Here is a 20,464-nt window from a genome sequence, read left to right on the forward strand (position 1 = left end):
TTCCTGAATGATTTCATTTGGATTCAGCTATGCCCTTGTCTTTCTCTTTCGAAAGGATGAATCTTTTGAACTTGAGGGTCTACCACGCTTTAGACGTGCACCAGATGAATAATTTGCCGTCACTTTATTTTGTCCAACAGGGACATCAATTCTTGCAGGTACATTTGTAGCTGGTATATGTGATTTTGTCACTTTCATAGCATCATTAAATGCATTTGGTATTTGATTAGCAATACTTTGAAAATAAATGATCATTTTCACATTGAGTGATTCGTGAATCAAAATGAGACAAGGTAGGTACAACCCATGCCAGCTCTTTCCATTCTTCTGGAACGGTATTTTCTCCCCCTAATGACAGGAAGACTGTCTCATCAAAGTGACAATCAGCAAAACGAGTTGTAAACATATCATTTGTCAAGAGTTCCAAATATCTAATGATAGATGGTGAATCAAAACCTACATAAATTCCCAGCCTGCGATGAGGTCCCATTTTAGTGTGTTGCGGCGGTGCAATATGCACATAAACAACACAATCAAAAACTCGTAAATGTGAAATGTTTGGTTGATGCCCAAACACAAGTTGTACTGAAGAGTATTGGTGGTTAGCTATAGGTCTTAATCGAACCAATGCTGCAGCATGTAAGATGGCATGTTCCTATGCAGAAACTGGCAATTTTGTTTTCATGAGCAGAGTGCGAACTATTAATTGAAGCCACTTAATAAATGCTTCTGCTAGACCATTTTGAGTATGGACATGAGGAATAGGGTGTTCAACATCAATGCCTAATGTCATGCAGTAATCATCAAATGTTTGAGACGTAAATTCACCAGTGTTATCAAGTCGGATTGACTTAATGGGATAATCTGGGAACTGTGCTTACAACTTAATTATCTGAGCGAGAAGTCTCGCAAAATGTACATTTCGATTAGACAAGAGACAAACATGTGACCATTGGGTAGATGCATCAACCAAAACCATAAAATATCGAAATGGTCCACAAGATGGTTGATTAGGCCCATAAATATCCCCATGAATTCTTTGAAAAAAATGATGGGGATTCAGCATCAACCTTTAGTTGTGATGGTCTAATTACCAACTTCCCATGAGAATAAGCCTTGTAAGGGTTCTCATTTGAGATAGCAATGTGTCTGCTCAATAATGGATGTCCATTAGAGTTGGTAATGATCATACGCATCATGGTGAATCCTGGATGACTCAGACGGTCATGCCAAAACATATAAACTTTTGAATCAATGAACTTCTGGTTCATGACAGTATGTGATTCAATTGTCTTTATGTATGTATAATACAATCCACTCGACAAACCACCCAACTTCTCCAATATACACTTCTGGGTATCATTGGAGGTAATGCATAGATACTCCACATTTTTTGCACTTTTCGTTTCGATGTGGCATCCATTTAAACGCATATCTTTAAAACTCAACAAATTTCGAGTAGATCGAGTAGCGTACAACGCATGTTGTATGGACAATATTGTTCCATTTGGTAACATGATATGGGCTTTTCCCGAGCCTTCACTTACATCTGATTGACTTGACATTGTTGTTACCCTTACTTTTGTAAGCATCAAGCTCGAGAAATACTTTCGATCTCGAAGTATTATATGCATGGTTATGCTTTCTGCAAGACAAATATCTCCGCCATTTCTCTTGTTTTGAGAGTAACCACAGTTTTTATCTATGCTTTCTGAGTAAAGGGAATCACGGTCAAAAACAACTTAATTGAAGTGCGAGTTTTAAACTACAAGTTTAGAATACATCAAACATAAATGATTTAAGGGGAAATTAGAATCCCCTTCACTTTTCTAATACTCTTTAGATTAAACATTGGTTCTATTTTGAAATTTGATTAGGACGCCTAAATAATAACCATGTCAGCATTTTTATATTTATTTAGATTACATGTAATTATTGTGTTTTTTTTTTTAATTTAAAATGTTAATTATTATCCTTTAAGGTTGATATATTTTTGTATGTGGCCTTTTTTTTAGGAAGCCAATTTCTTCTCCCACGTTTGAGCTATATGGTTTCTTCTCCCACGTTAGAATTATGTGATCTTCATTTTTAAATTTTGAATGGACTTATCCATTTCAATTAGTGGTTGTTTTCACTATTTTATATTGATATCATGTGAGATAATTAGACGTATTCTCTATTTTCAGAGGCTTGAGGCTGGTACGTTCATATAATATATTTAAACGTACCAAATACGTACCAAGAAGATATATAAAGTAACTTACCAAATATATATTTTTAAATAAATATAAACGTACCAAAATAATATATAAATGTACCAAATACATACAAAAAAGAAATATGAACGTACCAAATACATACCAAGAAGATATATAAAATAACGTACCAATATGTACTAAGGAGAAATATATTGTTTGATCAATAGGAAATATATGTACCAAATATTTTTTTTTTTAAATAAATATAAATGTACCAAATGCATACAAAAAAGAAAACAAACATACCAAAAGGTATATTAAATATAATGGCACCTAAATTGTAGGAAAATGTTTAATCAAAACTCTAAAAGGCATAAATGTTTAATCTCAAAATTTTAAAACCTAGGCATCTGTATCAAAACCCCCCAATTAATTGGACCGATACACTTTATTCCCTCTTTCCACAATGAAGTCCGAGACATCTAGGTAGGTTGTGTTCAATTGTCCTAATAAGTCGCACACTGAATCAGGTATATCCATTGGTCTAGCCTGGTTGAGGAAATTGGTCTCGACACCCTTCTCATTAAGGGAGGCTATATGGCTTGATATAGATCCACCAGATGTTTTGAGGTACGATAGGTACGCGCCCAGTGCCCATTGCCATCACACATATGGTAGGCTCCTTCAGAGTTTCTAGGAGCATTGTTCATATGAGCTTTGCCTTTGTGGCGATTTACATTTTTGAAGCTTGGGCCTGAATTATGTTTTGGAACCTGGTTGTGAAACTGAACACCATGATTTTTGCCTTTCTCGTTCCATTGACCTCGCTTGTGGCCACGTCCTCGTTTATGATTATTGCCACTAAAAGATGTGGCGTTCACTCGAAGGAAACAACATTCACTTATGGGAATGGTGCAAATCTAGTAGGTCGGGACTGATGATTTTTCATTAGGAGCTCATTGTTTTGTTCAGCTACCAGGAGCACAGATACCACTAACACCAGGGTGCAGGTTTATAAGCTCTAACTGCATCTATTATAACATGTACGACTCATGGGCAACCTGTACGATAGTGTTGGAGTTGCCTATTATTGCAACCTGTACGACAAGGTCGGAGTTGCCTAAAGTATAAATATAGTCATGCCATAACTCGATCATTTCAAGTAACACCATAAACTTACCTGAACTTACCTATGCGTCCTGTGTTCCTCTTTGCACTTCAAAGCATTCACAGTAATTCCTTACAGGTAGTATACATATGGATATGTCATGATGCAATCTAATACTCAACCATGTCATAACATTTACCAGTATATACATATATACATACATATATATATATATATATAACATGGCGAAATATGCATAATCTGTAACAACCCACTCTCGAACTATTTATGTCGGGAATAATTATAGAGAACAAGTCCAACTAAATATTAGTTTAATTAACCATCATTATTTACCATTCTTTACTTCAATCTCTCAATTCCTCACACATTGATTTATGGCCAACATTTAACCACCAAAATCATAAGGTTAAATTTCACATTTTCACCAACTTCCTTCACATTGCTCAATTCCCAAACAAGGCTTTTGTCTTGATTATTTAATCTCATTTATTGTATGGTTACATCTAACGTCTCGTTAGATTGCCTACGTACCCTAAGCAGGGATCAAGCCAATCGTAGTTTACATCAATTATTTGTAGGTAACATGCATAAATCAACTTAAACACGTTTGTGGAATTATCAATCATATGTATATATACGATAGAAATGAAAGGATTCACTCACCTGAGGTCCGCGCTACGACTCCCTAGTACGCATATCAAGACATCACGAACCAATGTCACCTACTACCAAGGCCAATTTGGCCGGGAAAAACCCCAATTTAACACTAACCCGCCGAACCCTATAATTTGGATGTCCTCAATTCGGCTATGTAGCAACTCCAAAACCCCTAAACTTGTTTGGGCTTTGTTCCTAAGCTTAAGATGAGTATTTTGGTGGTGGTAATTTAAGGGTTTTGTTTCAGAATTTAAGGAATGGCCACCACGAATCCTTTAGCCCTGCCGTCGGCCCTTTGATGAATTTACACCCAAATTCCTACAAATTTTAGGTGGATATGGAAGAGGGGAAGGCTAGATGATGACTGGGAGTAGTAAATCGGTCCAAATTGTCGGAAAAATGGTAGAAAGGTGACGGAAATCGCCGGAATACGGGGTCGGGTCTGTGGGTTTCGCGGGTCAAGGGGAACAGATTTGGTTCCCCTCTTCTTCTCCTCCCTCCTTTTTCCTCCTTTCTCTCTTCCCTCACTGGGCCATCCTCTCTCCCGGTCCCTCATGTGCTCTCTTCCTCCCCTCTCTTTTGCTGCCATCAGGCAGCCCCTCCTTCTCCCTTCTTTTTTTCCCTTTCTTTTTCTCTTAAAATTGATTGGTTACCACTCCCACATGGTGGGAGTTTGAATTAATTTATAACTAAACTTTAAATAACCAATTTCAAATGTCTATAACTATACCGATATAATCCGGACTCGCAAACGGTTTTCGCCTATGCATTCGTGCCAACGCGTACTACAAGGATATGCTAAAAGAATAAGTCATACGTCTCTCTAATTGATGGTCAACGGAAGTCAAAGTCCTTGCCTCTAGAGAATTTTCGTAAATTCATTCATTTAAAATTTATAAAATCGTAGAACTAGGAACGGGTTGTCACAAGTTGGGTATCTACTACTGTGCACCCAAATGGGTGGCTTGGATTATATGCCACTCCCACCTTATGCATGTAATCTGGTATAGACTAGATAATGGTTATTTGTCTAGTTAAATTTTTATGCATCAAGATTTAAAGCCTAAACTTGGATGAGTACCACTACCATCTTGTACACGTGCACGCCTAAAAAAATTTCAACCTTTTACCTCAACGGCCTAGATTTAAAGTGAGGCAATAAGTGATGTGATGTATAACAAGAAATGTAGTAATATAAACGGCGAAATAGCAAGATTTTAATTTTTGTGGTGTTTGCGCCCATCTCTAACAATTTAAATGGTCCTTGACAATTTTTTTCTCAAAAAAAGTTTTTGAGGTAGTTTACATTGAGATTAATTGAAAATCAGTTCCACAAGCAAACCTTGAAAAATTCGAAATTATAGCATAAATTATTTTTGAAAAGAACTAAAGTTGTCAACACTCCACGTCTCCAATGAATTCAAAAACAACAAACCCCTATTAAATTTTGCATCTGCAAGTTTATAGTAATTATTGAAATTATTGAAATTCGCTTTGTTATTGTAATAGAATAGAAAATCTCATAGCATTATAGGTGATACGCACTCAGTTAAAACAAATGAATGAATTAACAAAGTTAAACGCATACTATTAATAAACGGTGACACGCACATGAGTGACAGAAAAACCGTCCACAAATTACCTATATTCGCGGGCCAGTTATCCCTAGCACAACTCCAAAAATTAAAAGGAAACAAAAATCTAAGAAAAATGCAATGAATCTTGAAATTACTATATAAGCAAAAAGAAAAGAGAAATTGTACTTACTATTTGACCACTTTGTCAAAAGAGGAATTTACCCTATACTCATGTAATTACTCTCTCTGTCCTCTTTTCTTTTCCTTTTCTTTTTTACTTTAGTTCTGGAACCTACCGTGGGCCTTTGGAAATCTAGCGGTAACTCAAGAAATTTACTGGACCATCATTGCAAAGTAGCCGACTTTTCTGAACACGTATATATATTTCAGCCGTATCTCTCTCAATTTTTGTCTCAATTTATTATTTTTGTTGCAGAAAGCTCTCAAAATCTCTCTCAGCCTCTCTCTCTCTCTCTCTCTCTCACCCCAAAAAACCCGACCGAACCACAAAAAATGTCTTCCCCAAGCAAACGCCGTGAGATGGATTTGATGAAACTGTATAATTTCTCTTATTTGTATAAATATTGTTACTTTTTTATTTTTTTTCTAATTATGATTATTTAATTTCTCGTTTGTTCTATTTTGTTTTGGTTGGTATGAACCAGGATGATGAGTGATTACAAGGTGGAGATGATCAATGACGGCATGCAAGAGTTTTATGTGGATTTCAAAGGCCCCAAAGAGAGTAAATCATTCGAACCCATAACATGGTTTTTTTTTTTCATTTTTTTTAATCTTTGTGTGTTCTTATTTAAATTTCAGCTATTTTTGGTGGGTTTTATCCATTTTATGCAAAGATGTGTTCTTTTGTGTTGATCATGTGCAAGTTGTTTTGGGTTTTTGGATTTATCTGTTTTTCTTCTTTTTTTTATGTTCTCTCTGAATTATTATAGTAGTGGGAACTTACTTAAAGTTATCCGAATTTACTGATTTGGCCATGGATTAAAGTGATTTTAAAATTGTATCAATTTAGATTAGGGTGTGATTTCAGAATTTCGACATAGATTTCGATTTACTGCTTGTGCATAAGTGGGGCTGCAAGTTTTTGTTTAGTGTTTTTCTTCAACAGGAGGAAGTTTATAGGTACTTTTTCTTTAGGGTAATATGGATATTGAATGAAGTGGGATTTTTTTTTTTTTTTTGTTGAACGGAATGTGGCAGGTCCGTATCAAGAAGGTGTCTGGAGGATAAGGGTGGAGTTACCGGATGCTTATCCTTACAAATCTCCATCTATCGGCTTTGTCAACAAAATTTACCACCCAAATGTTGATGAAATGTGAGTGGAAAGATGCTGAAAATTCAGTACTTTAGCTTTGTTTTAGTTGTATTTTACCTTCTAATAAATTATGGAATTGTTTGTAAAACTTGAACATAGTGCAAAGCTTGTACTTAACTCTGGCTAATGGTGCTTTTTTGAGTTCCAGGTCAGGATCAGTTTGTTTAGATGTTATCAACCAAACTTGGAGCCCCATGTTTGGTAGGCCTATACATGTTTTCTTGTACCTGTAAAATTGATACGGTTTATCTGGAGACCAAGACATTTTACTTTTATTTGTACCATGTAGTTATACTTTTATAACTAGTTTTGCTACCTTGATGAGACGAGGATTTACCTCTTTTCTTTCTTAACTATGTTCAGACCTGGTTAATGTATTTGAAGTGTTTCTGCCTCAACTTCTTTTATATCCCAACCCATCGGATCCATTGAATGGAGAGGCTGCTGCTTTGATGATGCGCGATCGCACTGCTTATGATCAAAGAGTAAAAGGTAGTAATGCAGCTTTTGTAAATTGAGTATATATTGGTTGTCTCTTATATGTGTTTCCCGACATACTTGAACTTCCTTTTAGTTTCTTCTTTTCCTTGTTCACATATACTGCCTTTGCTGTAGGAGCCATAGAATTTTGAAATCTTAACCCGACAGTATTTGAGAAAGTGTTCGAAGGTCCTCAACCTGTGATGTTTAAATATATAGTTTTTGTTGTTGGTTTAGTTGAACATTTAAATTGGTTTAAAGTGTTATGAAATTTAACTCTCGGTTGTCGAATTAGGTGGAAAAGATTTGAGGCTTCAAGGTCTACTTGAGTTCCAAATCAATGTGTAGTTCAAGACTTGGGGGGTGGGTGGCCTTTTAATCTAGCTTTTTAACAACTCCAGATGTCAAATGACACCGCTAGTACTTTGTCCGAAGCTTTCAATTCCTTTGAATATTAAGTCATGTGCAACTAGTAAAGTTTAGCTATATTAAGTGTAGGCTTTTGAAACTTCTATGCCTCACATATATTTTCTACTTTGGAAATCAGACATTACTGTCCATTCTATAGTTACAGTTAAATGGATTAGAGGACTTTCCCCAAAGGATTAAGGGTACAATCCATAACTACGCCTAATAGGAAAATGCATTGGAAAGATTTTGGGAAAATTGTAATTCAATTCTGTCGGTTCAGAGGGTGATGAGCTCGCAGAACCAAATATAATTCATAGTATCACTGCTTTCAACATCTCTACATAAACTGGACCAATGGCCTGACCCTATTTCACCGCATCATTCTGTTTAGGATCATTGTTTGTGGATGTTTTGCTGATTATTCTTTGAAATTTACAGAGTATTGTGAGAAATTTGCAAAGGCGGAAGACGTAGGGGGTGCCCCAGAGGAGCAATCAAGTGATGAGGAGCTGAGCGAAGATGAGTATGACTCCGGGGATGATGCAGTCGCAGGCCAAGCCGATCCATAGGTATATAACGCTGGCCAAATTTATCATCTGTTGTACATCATCATGTTCTGCTTAAATGGAAATTAAACCCAAAAAAACTAGGGGCTCGTGGAAAAAAACCCTGCCCTTGTTTCATTGCTGTTCGTGGAGGTTGTGTAAATTAATCGACTATGATTTATTGTTTTGGATATTCATTTAGTGTTGGGAGTGGAAGAGCTTATATTCTACTCCATGTGCATCATTATGCATATGCGACCAGTACGTTCTGGTCTCTTATGCTTGAATTCTCTGCATAAACACCAATAATAGAAAGAAAGTACCGCTAGATCAATCGGGTGAGTATTTGAACTTGGAGCTCATCCAATATTCGGAAGAAAAATATCACTAGATGAAGAGTTGGTTGGATGCGAACGGTGAACTGTGAACATAGATTCGAACGATGCATTAGAAACTTAGGTTGAGGAATGCTTGGCTCCTTTAAGGTTGAGGAGTTCCTCTTCAAAACACTTTGTGGTCGATTTACAAAATATTGTGCTTATGATTGAAATTGTTCATATTATAAATTACTTTGTAAAGATCATATGTGAAAAAATCAATTGAAAATAAAGGTCGTTAAGTTAAATTAGCTATAGCAAATAGACGGTTCAATGTGTCTGCCAAATCCGACCATTTGTTTTTATACAAGATGAATAAATAATCTCATATTTTATTTATTTGTTGCAGAGATGATTTTTATAGAGTAATTTATAATATGAATAATTCCGATCATAAACATTGACTCGGTCACAAAGTATTGTGATGAGGAACTCCTTCTCATCTATTGAGGAGCCAAGTTAATTCCATTTTAATTTCCATGAAATAAAAGTAGACTGAGTGAACTCCTCTAATCGAGACTAAAAGGGTGTATTGTATATAGAGTTTGACGGATTTTGCTTGACTTTCAAATCCAAGTGTATTCAACATAGACTTTTAAGGAGTCCACAAAAGTCACCATGTATTGAACAAAGACTTTTATGACTTCTAAAAAGTCTATAGAAATCTTGTGGTATTTATTTATGACTTTTTATTAGTCTACAAAAATTCAGGTGTTTTCAAAATTCACTTGCTTTAAAGGATTTTAAAAAGCAATGGATTTTGATGGACTTTGAGTGTTTTTATAGTAAGTTTTTTTGTGTCATAGCAAATCCAACTTTTCCCTTGGGATTTTTCTGGATTCATTTTTTTCCAATTCTGTGTTGATATACTCCACCACCTACCATAATGCAATGATTATCATTATCATGACTTCCACCACCACCTTACCATATGACCATCTCCTCCACCCCCACAGCCACCACTTCCACCATAATCATTTCCATGAGCATCATTGACACCCCTACTATGACCCCCAACTAAAACATCATCACCATGACCGCCACCTCAACCACCACCATCACCATTTCCCCCATCCCTACTCCTCTACCACCCGAGCATCACCCCGTCACCACAATCACCACCATCGTTGCCACCACCACCTCATAAGACCACTTTGCCATGGTCATGATCACCAATTCACAATTTCAATAATGCAAATTAAAAAATAATACTTAATAATAAATTGGTAATTAAAAAGTTTATGACAATCCACATGATAGCATTGAACTCTCTAGAATTGTGCAAAAGTCTATTATTTAACTCATTTCTTTTCCACAAACATATATCATTAAAAGTCTAGAATTTTATGAATATGTGAAAGTCTATCAATTAAAAAACTCAACATAAGGGGGAGGTTGAAGAGAAAAACTCAACAATACATTAGCTCAAATTTAACATTTAAATATAAAAAATGACCTTTACATCACCAATTAGCCCTTATAGCTCAGTGGTAGAGCGTCAGTCTTGTAAACTGAAGGTCCGTAGTTCGATCCTGCGTGAGGGCACTTTTTCATCACTTTCCTTCTTTATTTTTAATTTAAAATTTTATTTTATTTTCATTAAATAGGGTTTAATACATCAAGTTTTTTTCATCCCAGAGTGGTACATGAAGTTATAATTATGGTACATGAAGTCATAATTTTGGAACAATTTCATATATCTGTTAGGACTGATGTTAAATCAACCGTTAACTAGTGACGTGGCACCTACATGGACAATGACATGAAGTCACTTGTCAATATGGCCACGTGGATATTTTAAAAAAAAATTAAAATTTTAAAAATCTAGGCCCAATCGTCTTCCTCCAAGAGGAAGAGTTCGATCTCCCTCTTTCTCTCCTCCGCGTCCCACCCACCTCCATCTTCTCCGAAGTACCCACCTTGTCGCCGCTATCTTCTCTAGCCAACTATATTCCACACCCACTTCTCCTCCCGACAACCCACTCCCAAACTCCCCAAACCGCCATTTTCACCCACACACCACACCCAAACTCCCCAACAAACCCGAATCCAAGAAGACCAAGATTAGCAACGGCTCCACCAACAGCACCTCCCTCCACAAAGAACCCGGGTCCCTGTCCTTCATCTCTATCCCACCTTCTGCGACTCCTCCCTTTACAAATTTCACTTCGCCAACAATAAGAAACAACACCGACCTCAACTTGTAAATAACTTACAAAATTCACACATATCTGCTTAGAAATATGGATTTAACAACTTGATTCTCTCATCTGATCCAAAACACACTTCAATGTTCTGGAAGGTAAAGATTTTTTCCTATCTTTCTATTTTTCTTGAACAAAATTGTTGGGTTTTTTTTTTAATAATATTCAAAGTTTTCCATTTTTAATTTCTTTTCCTTAGAAATTTTTTTTATTCCAAACTTGGTTTGTGAAGTTATTAGGTTTTGATTACCCATAAATATATATTGCTAGGAGACGGCGGTGTGGGTGAAATCGGGATGGTGGGACTGAGTGTATCAGAAGAAGAGGTAGACGGGCCGCCATGAAAGGGGGAAGGAGTTGCAGACCTGAAGGAAGAACTCGTGGGTGAGTTGGTAGGCGGAGGAGTGGAGGTTTGAGTGGAGACGTGACTCGGGCGAGTTCTGTTTCTGGTAGAGAATGGTGCACACCTGGAGGAGGTGGGGCGGGTCGACCAGGGATGGGGCGGCGGCGGCGACGGCGACGACTTGGGTGGGTGCTGGGGATCGGGCGAGTTCTGTTGAGCATGAAGACAAACTTTTTCTTTTGTAATTTTTAAATTTTTTAATGTTTAATTTATAACTTTTTAATATCCACATGAGAGCCTTATTGACACGTGGCGCCTAGTCAGTATCCACGTGGGCACCATATCACCAGTTAACAGAAGACTTAACTGCCGGACTAACGGATGTATGAGACTATCCTAAAATTAATACTTTAGCTATGATTCTGAAACGAAAAAATTTCATATACTAAATGTTGAAAACCACGAAAATTAAAGATACTAAACTGATATTAACCTTATCAAAAACATTGTTATTGCCATTCTTATTTTCTCTTTAAATTATCCAGATTATAATATAATGTTTTGGATGAAAGTGCAGAAGGTGTCACGTCAAAACATTTAAGTAAAAAGTACACTTTCGAACCGCGTCCCACTTGTATCAGTCAATCATACACTCCAACAGAGAAGATGGATGTGATGGACTGATGGATTGCTGACAACTACGCATTACTCGTCTCAGCCTTTGACAAAAATTGTTCGTTTCTTACATATTGTCAGACCATTTATTTGTGTTTCGACAAAAAATAAACTAATTGTTCACCGACAAATATATGAACTAAACTCTTGTCCAATTTTTCATAACTGTTTTTAGAGCGGAAATAAAATTCATTATTTTGTTAAAGTCGGAAACTTAAAGCGGAAAAAAAAGTTGCAAGTTAGATACAAGCCACACATGGGAGAGAGATTCGATTACGGGCTGTTTTGGTATTATTGTGCTTTGAAAAAAAACTGATTTTGCTGTGCTGCGAGAATAAACGGCTGTGAAATAAAGCAGCAGAGTGTTTGGTAAACTTTTTTGTAAAAGTGCTTTTGAAAAAAAAAACAGTATTATAGTGTTTAGTAAACTTTTATGTAAAACAAATGTGAAAAAAAAACCGATTTTTTAAAGTTGGATTTTGCAGCTTCTTGTTTTTGGCTTTTTTTCACCCAAAACTGTGAAAAAAAGCTGAAGCTGAATATTTACCAAACACAAAAATAGCTCCCAGCTTTTTTTTATACCAATTTTTTTCAGAATCACCTCAGTAACAAACCAGGTGTACGAAACTTCGAACGTAAATGTAAACGATCTTCATCATAAGACCAACGAAAGACAAGTATGATCATATACAACAATGTTGCATCCTTCCATAATCTAAAACCTGTCTCTTCTAAATTACTCTAATTAGTGGAGCGTCGAACTCAGTGCAAAGGAACGAGAACACTGCCTTACCTAACTGGAGTTGCTCACAAATTCCGTATAGCAACACCATAAACGAATGGAGATGACTGTTTCCAGCAAGCCATCATCCAACAATCCGTCAAAAACTCCGAAGGCGCGTTACAGTTTTACTTACAATATGGAATCTCTTTCAGACTAAAAATTGGTATGGAAATTCTATGGGAATGGGGTATACAACTGTTTTATTTCAGACTCTGTATAAATGCTACAATAAAATCTGCTTCCAAAAACTATGAGATCTATGGTGAAGTATGAATACGAACATTTGCAAGAAGCCTGGTGATTTTGCCAAGAGTTTCACGAGCAGCTACGGTGTCTTGGTGATCTTCGCCACAAATTGAAGTTCTGATAAAAAGCGCCTTCCTAATTAGATCATCTGCTATGTCGAATTGTCCCCCTCTTAGCATCAGCTTTGCCCTAGTTTCTAGCACTGTGGCTCTTGATAGCGCGAGCTGCTGCCAAAGGTAAGGATTCAGCTGAGCATTAGTCTGGATCGGCCTCCAACAAAGAGATTTATCGAGCCACTTCTCGACTGGGGTTACGAACGCTTGGTCTGCTGCTTCCAGGGCGTTGGTGCATAGGCGGAGGAGTTCTAGGGCAGCATTGCAACGAGAGAATGTTATGAAGGTCCGGATTGCATGAGGCAACACCACTTCCTTGACAAGGTACAGCAGGTCTGACACCTTAAGTTCAACGACTGCAGGGTCATGCCCGAATCCAAATATCAAGAAACAGGCTGCCCAGATATGTTCCGAGTGTTGAGATATCGATCCACGAGTGATGACAGCTTGAACCATCGCTTGTGCAACTCCGGTCACTACTCTCATGCGAGCATAAAGCTTGATGAGTTCATGGAAATGAATATGGTCTTGCTTGGTGCTGCTTCTAGCAATGTTAAACCTTAACAACAGGGAAGTCGCTTCTGCTTCTGATTTTTTGGTGTATGATGAAGTAAAGCCACAAGTTAGAGAATTCATCAGCTTTCTCCATAACCACGTCCCTTGATGCTTTTCTGGTATTTTGTGAGCAGCTTGGGCCAACAAAGAAACTGGAATTGAGGCCGGTGCAAACCAAGTACTTGCCTGGACCATTCTCGTTGCCAAGCTCCTTGGTCCATCTGCATGATCAAAAATTGAGAAACACACCTCGAAGAGTTGCAGAAGGAAAGTATGCCGCCTCAACAAATTAGTCTCCCTGCAACTCCATGAAAATTCTTTTAAGGGCATTCTACTAGTTGTCTCCAACAGCTTACTTGGAAGTATGGGCAGCTCGGACAATATTGCACCTACAATAGAAAGTCCCAAGGTTGAGCGTCCCACTTTCTCCTCAATAGCGCGTAAAGCATCCAATTCTTCATTTTCTGTGTATTCTTTTACACTACCCCGCATAAGCGACATTGCCTCAGCCCCGGATAAGAATGAGAGTTTCAAAGGCTCCAAATTCATCAAAGAAGGAAGGCATGTGGATATTATTATGTGTGTATCACCGCCAAAACGGGGAAGAAGATCCATTACAAGTTTATGGTCCCACCAATCCTTTTCACTTTCTAAGTTATCAATCACTACCAAAAATGGCATGTTTCTCATGAGTTCTCTGCGTACTCTAGCTATGGCTGCATCTTCCTGTTCTTCAAAGCTTTTGATTCTGTTTTTGTCAAAGCAATTTTCAACCCCTACATCAACTTCTAGAAACGACCAGAGATTCAAATAGTTTTGCCTAATATACCTACTCTCCCCTCCTATCCATAAAACCATCTTGTACCTCTGGTGATGTCTGTAAGCAAATTCAAGAAGAAGTTCCGTCTTGCCAATTCCCGAGTCCCCAGACACACAAGCAATCCCCTTTCCATACACAACCTTCATTGATCTTTTCCTCCTTGAATATCTTACACCACTTTTTGGCTTTGATTGTCTTTGAGGATTTTCTGTGCTTTGCAACTCAATCTCTTTCTCTGATTCCTTCCACACAACTGGTTCTTTTCCCTTTCTGCTTCCACTCTCCAGTTTTCGTTCCCTTCGCCTTTCATCAAATGAACTGCTCCTACCCCACCCAATTGTCAAGTTCTTTCGTCTAGGCCTAGCCTTAAGCTCAAAATAATCTCTTTCTGCATCTCCACTGACATCGCCAAAAAGTATGAATTCCAGCTCAGACAGTTCCTTTTTCCTGCCAACGAAGTTCTCATTTCGAGGGAAAGGGAACTCCTCTTTATCCACCACCTCTCTCCACTTGTTTAACCGATCTACAACACTTCTCCTCCCTAATCTAATTGCTAATAATGTGACAGCCCTTAATATACAATCTCTCCAGTTACCATCCTGAGCCTCCAATTTCCACTCATCCACCCGAGAGAGGCTATGAAGAGCTTCTTTCCACTCCTTCTCAAGCCCTCCATACAAAATCCATAATTCTCCCCCATGTTTTTCCCACAGCTCTCCTCTCTTCTCAACGATATCCCTGACAAGGCAATCACCTGGACTCAAATCAAAGAATATTGGGACCAAGTTCTTCTTGCTAGCGAAAAATCGCAGTTCCTCGATGGTGTATGGATTTCGGAATGACTTCCTTGTTAAGATGACAATCCCAAAAGAAGAAACATCCATGGCCCTCTCAACAATTCCATGTTTGCGGGAGTTCCTACATCGAGCTCTATCAGATACAAAGCAACTCATCCCCTGAACTTCCAACTCAACTCGGAGCCAATTAGCAAACCTCAGCAAAGAAGATTTACGGCCATGCAAACCTATGAAAATATCACAGCTCCTCAGTCTATTAGATGTCATTGAAGCTGGACCTGTTGTATATGAGGCTCCATAGTTTCTCCCATGCTTTCTCTGCCTCTCTTTTTGCCCAGAATAATCATATGCCCGGGCATGGCTCTGACTAGATAGAATACTGTTAGAAATGGCTGTTGAGGAAGAAACACGATCAAACTTCTCAAAATCGCCTGAAACTGACGCAGCTGGGGCCGGTGATAAGTTTGCCAATTTATATCTGATGTTTGCTAGAGATTCAAGGTCTGGAATTCCAGAGCTGGAACTAAGGGGATCTGTACTTAAAACCATGCTATCACATGGAGCATCGGACCTCGTTGATTCGGATAGTTGACAAGATGGCGATCTTGGGGAAAAGAAAGGCGACTGATCTGCTGAAAAGAATGCCGAAGATGAGGTTGACATATTCCTCGAAGTGGTAGCCGGTAAGGAACAGAACCTGGAGCTATCATCTCCCATATCCATATCTACAAACTTTCCCACTTTCCCAATGACTCACATTCAGCGCAGTCGCATAAGATGTAAAACACCACTCTGAAATGGAAGGCACATCTTCAATCAGTTGTAGAATTCCAAATCCATCTTTCCAAATTAATCGGGTTTAGCAATCGAGAAACTAAGAAAAGCATTCTAGAACACTGTAAGAACAGTATACGTATTCCGATATTCGACAGCAACAGACAAATGGAACTACAAAAGTTCACTCTTCAAACAACTAGGGAAAGGACTAGGATAGCAGTATATATGCCTTAACACAGCAAAACAACGTTGTTCGTGTTCGGAACCAAGAGAGAAAAACACAAGAAACACATTCAAGCGATACAGTAGAGGATATACAGCTTCAATGGATTCCAAAAATATATAGGCGCACAAGAAAAATAATGGCAGCCAAAAACTTGGACAAATTTTAAATTTATGCTTCCAAATAACCCATTTGAAATTTGAAACAAACCCACTTACTGAAATCGAAGAAACGAAATTTTAACAACACTGAAAGAAGATGACATTTTGAAGCAATACAGATCCAATGCAACACTTAAATGCAAAAAATAATAACACAGAAATCAGTAGAAAATGATAAAACTTAAAAATTCAGATACGAACACTTACCATGACTCAAATCTAGAACAAGGAGGCAAAGAATCCATCTTTTGTCCTCAAATCGAAGAACCCAGTTGGCTGAAATGAATGAGGACCCCAAAAAAGTCCAAATTTGAGCAACCCAAATCTCTGAAAAATATACACAATGAAGTTTAAACCAGTGGTGTAGAGAGAGGAAGCAGAGGTGTAGAGAGAGAAAGGAAGACTGAAACATGGAAACATATAATTGCCCAAAAGGCCAAAACAGGGAAAGGGAAAGTATCTTTAGGCCATAGGTCAAGACTTTTCACTCGGAAGAGAAAGTTTTGACAAATGCAATCACTGTGACCGTGGGATTGAAATAATTGACATTTAAGATATATACCATTTCCGGACACACCATTTTTTTCAATTTTTCATCCCAAAAAATTGAAGTTAAGAACAAAGTGAAAAATTTTCATAAGAAAAATGAAAGCTGAGTATTGGGTTTGGTTTTACCTCTTCGAAGATTTAAAAAAAAATTGAAAAATCTGAGAGCCTTTCTTTCTTTCTTCTGACTCTGCAACTGTTCGACTCGCTCCTTTCAATGCCTAACTAAACTTTATCTCTCTCTCTCTCTCTCTCTCTCTCTCTCTCTCTCTCTAAAAGTCACTGGGTGTCTGAGGTACTGAGGAAGTGGTCAGAAGGGAATGGAACACCGTTGGAGTGAGGAAAATATATGGGGCCCAGAAGAAGAGATCTGACGAGATATGCCTGGTGGGCTCCATGTTCCCCCGTTTTCTTGCTGTGAAAATTTTATCAGAGAAATCCACTCTGTTTTGGGGTTTCGGATTCACATTTGTAGCTTTTTGTTTTAAAAGGTTTTTTTATTTTTAGACAACCTTTGTATAAATTTCTCTATTTAGATGCTTAAAATTGTATAGGATTTTTTTTTTTTTTTTTTAAGGTTTTGATATGGGATCTAGTGTTTGGATGCTTGACTCAAGTCAATTTAATTCAAAGATATTTTAGTTGTAAAATTACACTCGGTGAGTTTCTGAGATACTATAAAGGTTTTAGTTTACAGTTTAAAATCTCAGTATTTTGCACACCAAATTGAAAAAGCTTTAATTAGTGTGAAAGTGGGTAAGATTTGGTTATATTTGTTCGTTAACAATTAACTTGTTCCGTTAGTTTTGATCTTGCCACTATTATAAAATCAGGTCATTTGAACAAGAACAAGCTAATTTTAGGCTATTTACATGCTTTTGCAACAAGATTAAAATACTGTTTATATGTTTTTATGTTTAAGGTTTCAGATGGCACTACGAGTCTTGGACATTTGGCTGAAGTTGATTTGATTCGAAGATATTTTAGTTGTGAAATTCATGGGTTAAGAGACACTCTCTCTTAATTTTACAACCTAAACCCTAATTTTTTTAGCGTTGATCAAACTCGAATGAGGCTTTTATAAATTAGGTTGTTAACACTTGTTCTGTTAAGTACGTATAATTTTTTCACTATTGTAAATCCAGTCAACTGACCAAATAGTAAGCTCATAAAAACATAATTAACTCAAACTAATTATACAATAGTTGTTATGATGAAGTAATTGAATGTATCAAGAAGATTTATCATAACCAAAAAGTGATGTGTGGAAAAAGAAAATAATAAGAAAATGTAGAACAATACTATATGATTCTAAAAGAAATAAAATGTAATAAGTAAAGCAATACTTTCGATGTGGATGATATTTTGAAATAATGTACTTTAGAGTCACTTAAAAGAATTTAATATGGATGATATGATAACTATTATTGGCACTCCAAAAATCTCATTTGGCACTTTTCACAAGTGTATTTTTCTTTCTAAATATACAAAGTTTGGAGTGCTAAATGAGAATTTTGGAATGCTAAATGAGAATTTTGGAATGCTAATAACAATTCCCGATTATATTTTGAAATAATGAAAGGTCACCTGTTACGGTCTAGTGATATTTCTATTCACTTGTAAGTGAGAGGTCTTAGGTTCGATTCTCATCAAAGGCAAATTTGAATCACATTATTACTAGCACATTGTGAGCCTTAAAAATGCCACTTGTTTAGCCTGATTTATGATTATTTGTGAATCCAAGCCAACTCTATAACTAATTTTAAGACCTACATATATGCAATCAAAACTAAGGAAATTCAAGAAGAAGAGGAAAAAGAAAAGTGTAAGAGAAATGACGTTGGGATAGAGAGTTAATGTTTGTCCAAAAAGAGAAGAGGAAAAACTTATGTTTGATATATATGAGTGGTTATTTCGAATTTTTGTTCAAAATACCGATACCAATAGCTAAATAGGGAAAAAATTTATCTTACTTTCTGTTAGAGAGTTTGAATCACGAAACTCTAATCTAATTCAACCGGTCAGTCTACTTAACCAGAGTAACAGTAATTAACTACCTGTCTATAAAATTAGGCTCAAGCCCTCAATACTGGGCTAACCCTAATAGCTTGGGCAAATTTATATTTTTACAACCAGTAAATGTAGCAATATATGCATATGAGCCTTCATTTGAACAAAAGAAGATTAGGGTTAGGTTTTTTTTACCAAAAAGAAAGAAAGCGGTTTGATTTTATTGCTAATTTGATAAAGATCTATATCATTATCGTTATCAATGTCGGGTGCAATTGCACAACTGCAAGCACATGCACATAGTTCCAAAGGATGTCCTTCCTTTGATTTGTGGTGTGTGCTAGATTGTCTGATTTGGAATAAGTATGTCATATGGCCAACTTTATAGTACAAGGATGGACCAAATCTTGGGTTTTGATTCAAATGGTAAATCTTGATTATTGTTTCTGTTCAAGAGAAGAGAAAAAGGGTGCTATTTTTGTTTGATTTGTAATGTACTGTGGTTTTTTTTTCCCCAAACGGTTGAAGATCAAATACGAAGAAAAACGTTTACTTGCCTTTTTTTCCTAAACTGTTGGAGAAGCGATAATGATAATTTTTGTTGATACGAAAAATACGATTACAATACAATTACAAGAAGGGTGCCAACTGAGGACATCTTCTTTAGTGACCAAATCCTCAGTCTGGAGAGAATGCATGCACAAGGAACTTAATTAACCCCTATATGGCAACCAAAATGAGCAAAGCAACACAAGAATCATCGGTTTGGATTTGCCACAATAGATCAGTGGTGGCACACCCAAAACTTAGGAACACACAAAGCTATGACAAATATGCGAGGCCACACAAACCGCTAGGCGGCACAGACATACACAAACACGAACACAAAATACAACTAAGCAGAGAAGGAAATCATCATCGACTCATCTCCATAACTACAAAGCAGGGTGCACAAACCCCGACTCTCTGCAACCGGATTTGCGCCAGCCATGATCCAATTAAAGTGTCTCCGTCAAGTATTTGGCCATGAAAGGCGATTCGATAACAGATCTGTCAATGGATCTGCAACCATCACTGAATTAAGCTAGATATGCAACTGTGCCCCTTGGGGGGGATGGCTTTGACTCGAATATGAAGCAAGAAAGACGGCTTAACCACTAAAATGGGTAGAAAGGGATTTCGATCCACCACATCAACAAGCCCGACTCAAACCCACAAATCTATCCTAAAATGAGAGTAGAGTGTATAAATGAATTTGGGAATGACACTCCATTAAAGAATGGAAGGTTGCTCACAAAATAGTGGATAGATAGATGGGGAAGGGGCATGCACGAGTAGGCGGTGAAGAGAAAGAGTAAAGGGATCATTTAGTGTGGTGTATGATCACCATCCTATTTATCATCGTTAAATCAGTTTGAATTTCGAGATTTGTGTAGTTGATAAGCATAAATCTCAAAATTCAAATTCATCTAACGATGATAAATATGATAGTGAGCATAC

General features: G+C 37.1%; 2 protein-coding genes and 1 non-coding gene across 4 annotated transcripts; 2 read left to right on the plus strand and 1 right to left on the minus strand.

The window, feature by feature from the left end:
• Positions 1 to 5,961: 5,961 nt before the first annotated feature.
• Positions 5,962 to 8,526, plus strand: LOC137710917 (ubiquitin-conjugating enzyme E2-23 kDa). Its single transcript, XM_068450077.2, has 6 exons — positions 5,962 to 6,118; positions 6,227 to 6,306; positions 6,783 to 6,897; positions 7,046 to 7,098; positions 7,261 to 7,389; positions 8,227 to 8,526. Exons 1-6 carry the CDS (start codon positions 6,075 to 6,077, stop codon positions 8,355 to 8,357), a joined length of 552 nt encoding a protein of 183 aa, XP_068306178.2. The 5' UTR covers positions 5,962 to 6,074; the 3' UTR covers positions 8,358 to 8,526.
• A 1,657-nt stretch (positions 8,527 to 10,183) lies between these two features.
• On the plus strand, positions 10,184 to 10,255 carry TRNAT-UGU (transfer RNA threonine (anticodon UGU)). Its single transcript has one exon. It is a non-coding gene; the product is annotated as a tRNA-Thr (tRNA).
• A 2,310-nt stretch (positions 10,256 to 12,565) lies between these two features.
• Positions 12,566 to 17,262, minus strand: LOC137711237 (uncharacterized). 2 transcript variants are annotated; one of them, XM_068450465.2, is made up of 3 exons: positions 17,084 to 17,262; positions 16,616 to 16,735; positions 12,566 to 16,039 (listed from the first exon to the last, which is right to left on the minus strand). In XM_068450465.2, the coding sequence occupies exon 3, from the start codon at positions 15,968 to 15,970 to the stop codon at positions 12,974 to 12,976; it is 2,997 nt and encodes a 998-aa protein (XP_068306566.2). In that variant the 5' UTR covers positions 15,971 to 16,039; positions 16,616 to 16,735; positions 17,084 to 17,262; the 3' UTR covers positions 12,566 to 12,973. The 2 variants fall into 2 exon arrangements, with proteins under 2 accessions (XP_068306566.2, XP_068306565.2); XM_068450464.2 differs by lacking the exon at positions 17,084 to 17,262 and having other exon boundaries at positions 16,616 to 16,838.
• Positions 17,263 to 20,464: the final 3,202 nt, after the last annotated feature.

The sequence above is a fragment of the Pyrus communis genome, chromosome 6 (assembly GCF_041283825.1).
Source record: "Pyrus communis isolate YQ-2024b chromosome 6, ASM4128382v1, whole genome shotgun sequence".
Lineage (NCBI taxonomy): Eukaryota > Viridiplantae > Streptophyta > Magnoliopsida > Rosales > Rosaceae > Pyrus > Pyrus communis.

Coding starts and splice junctions, on each gene's coding strand:
- LOC137710917 (XM_068450077.2), top strand. CDS start 6,075: ATGTCTTCCCCAAGCAAACGCCGTGAGATGGATTTGATGAAACT. Junction 6,307..6,782: donor TTTCAAAGGCCCCAAAGAGA/GTAAATCATTCG, acceptor GGAATGTGGCAG/GTCCGTATCAAGAAGGTGTC. Junction 7,099..7,260: donor AACTTGGAGCCCCATGTTTG/GTAGGCCTATAC, acceptor AACTATGTTCAG/ACCTGGTTAATGTATTTGAA.
- LOC137711237 (XM_068450465.2), bottom strand. CDS start 15,970: ATGGATATGGGAGATGATAGCTCCAGGTTCTGTTCCTTACCGGCTACC.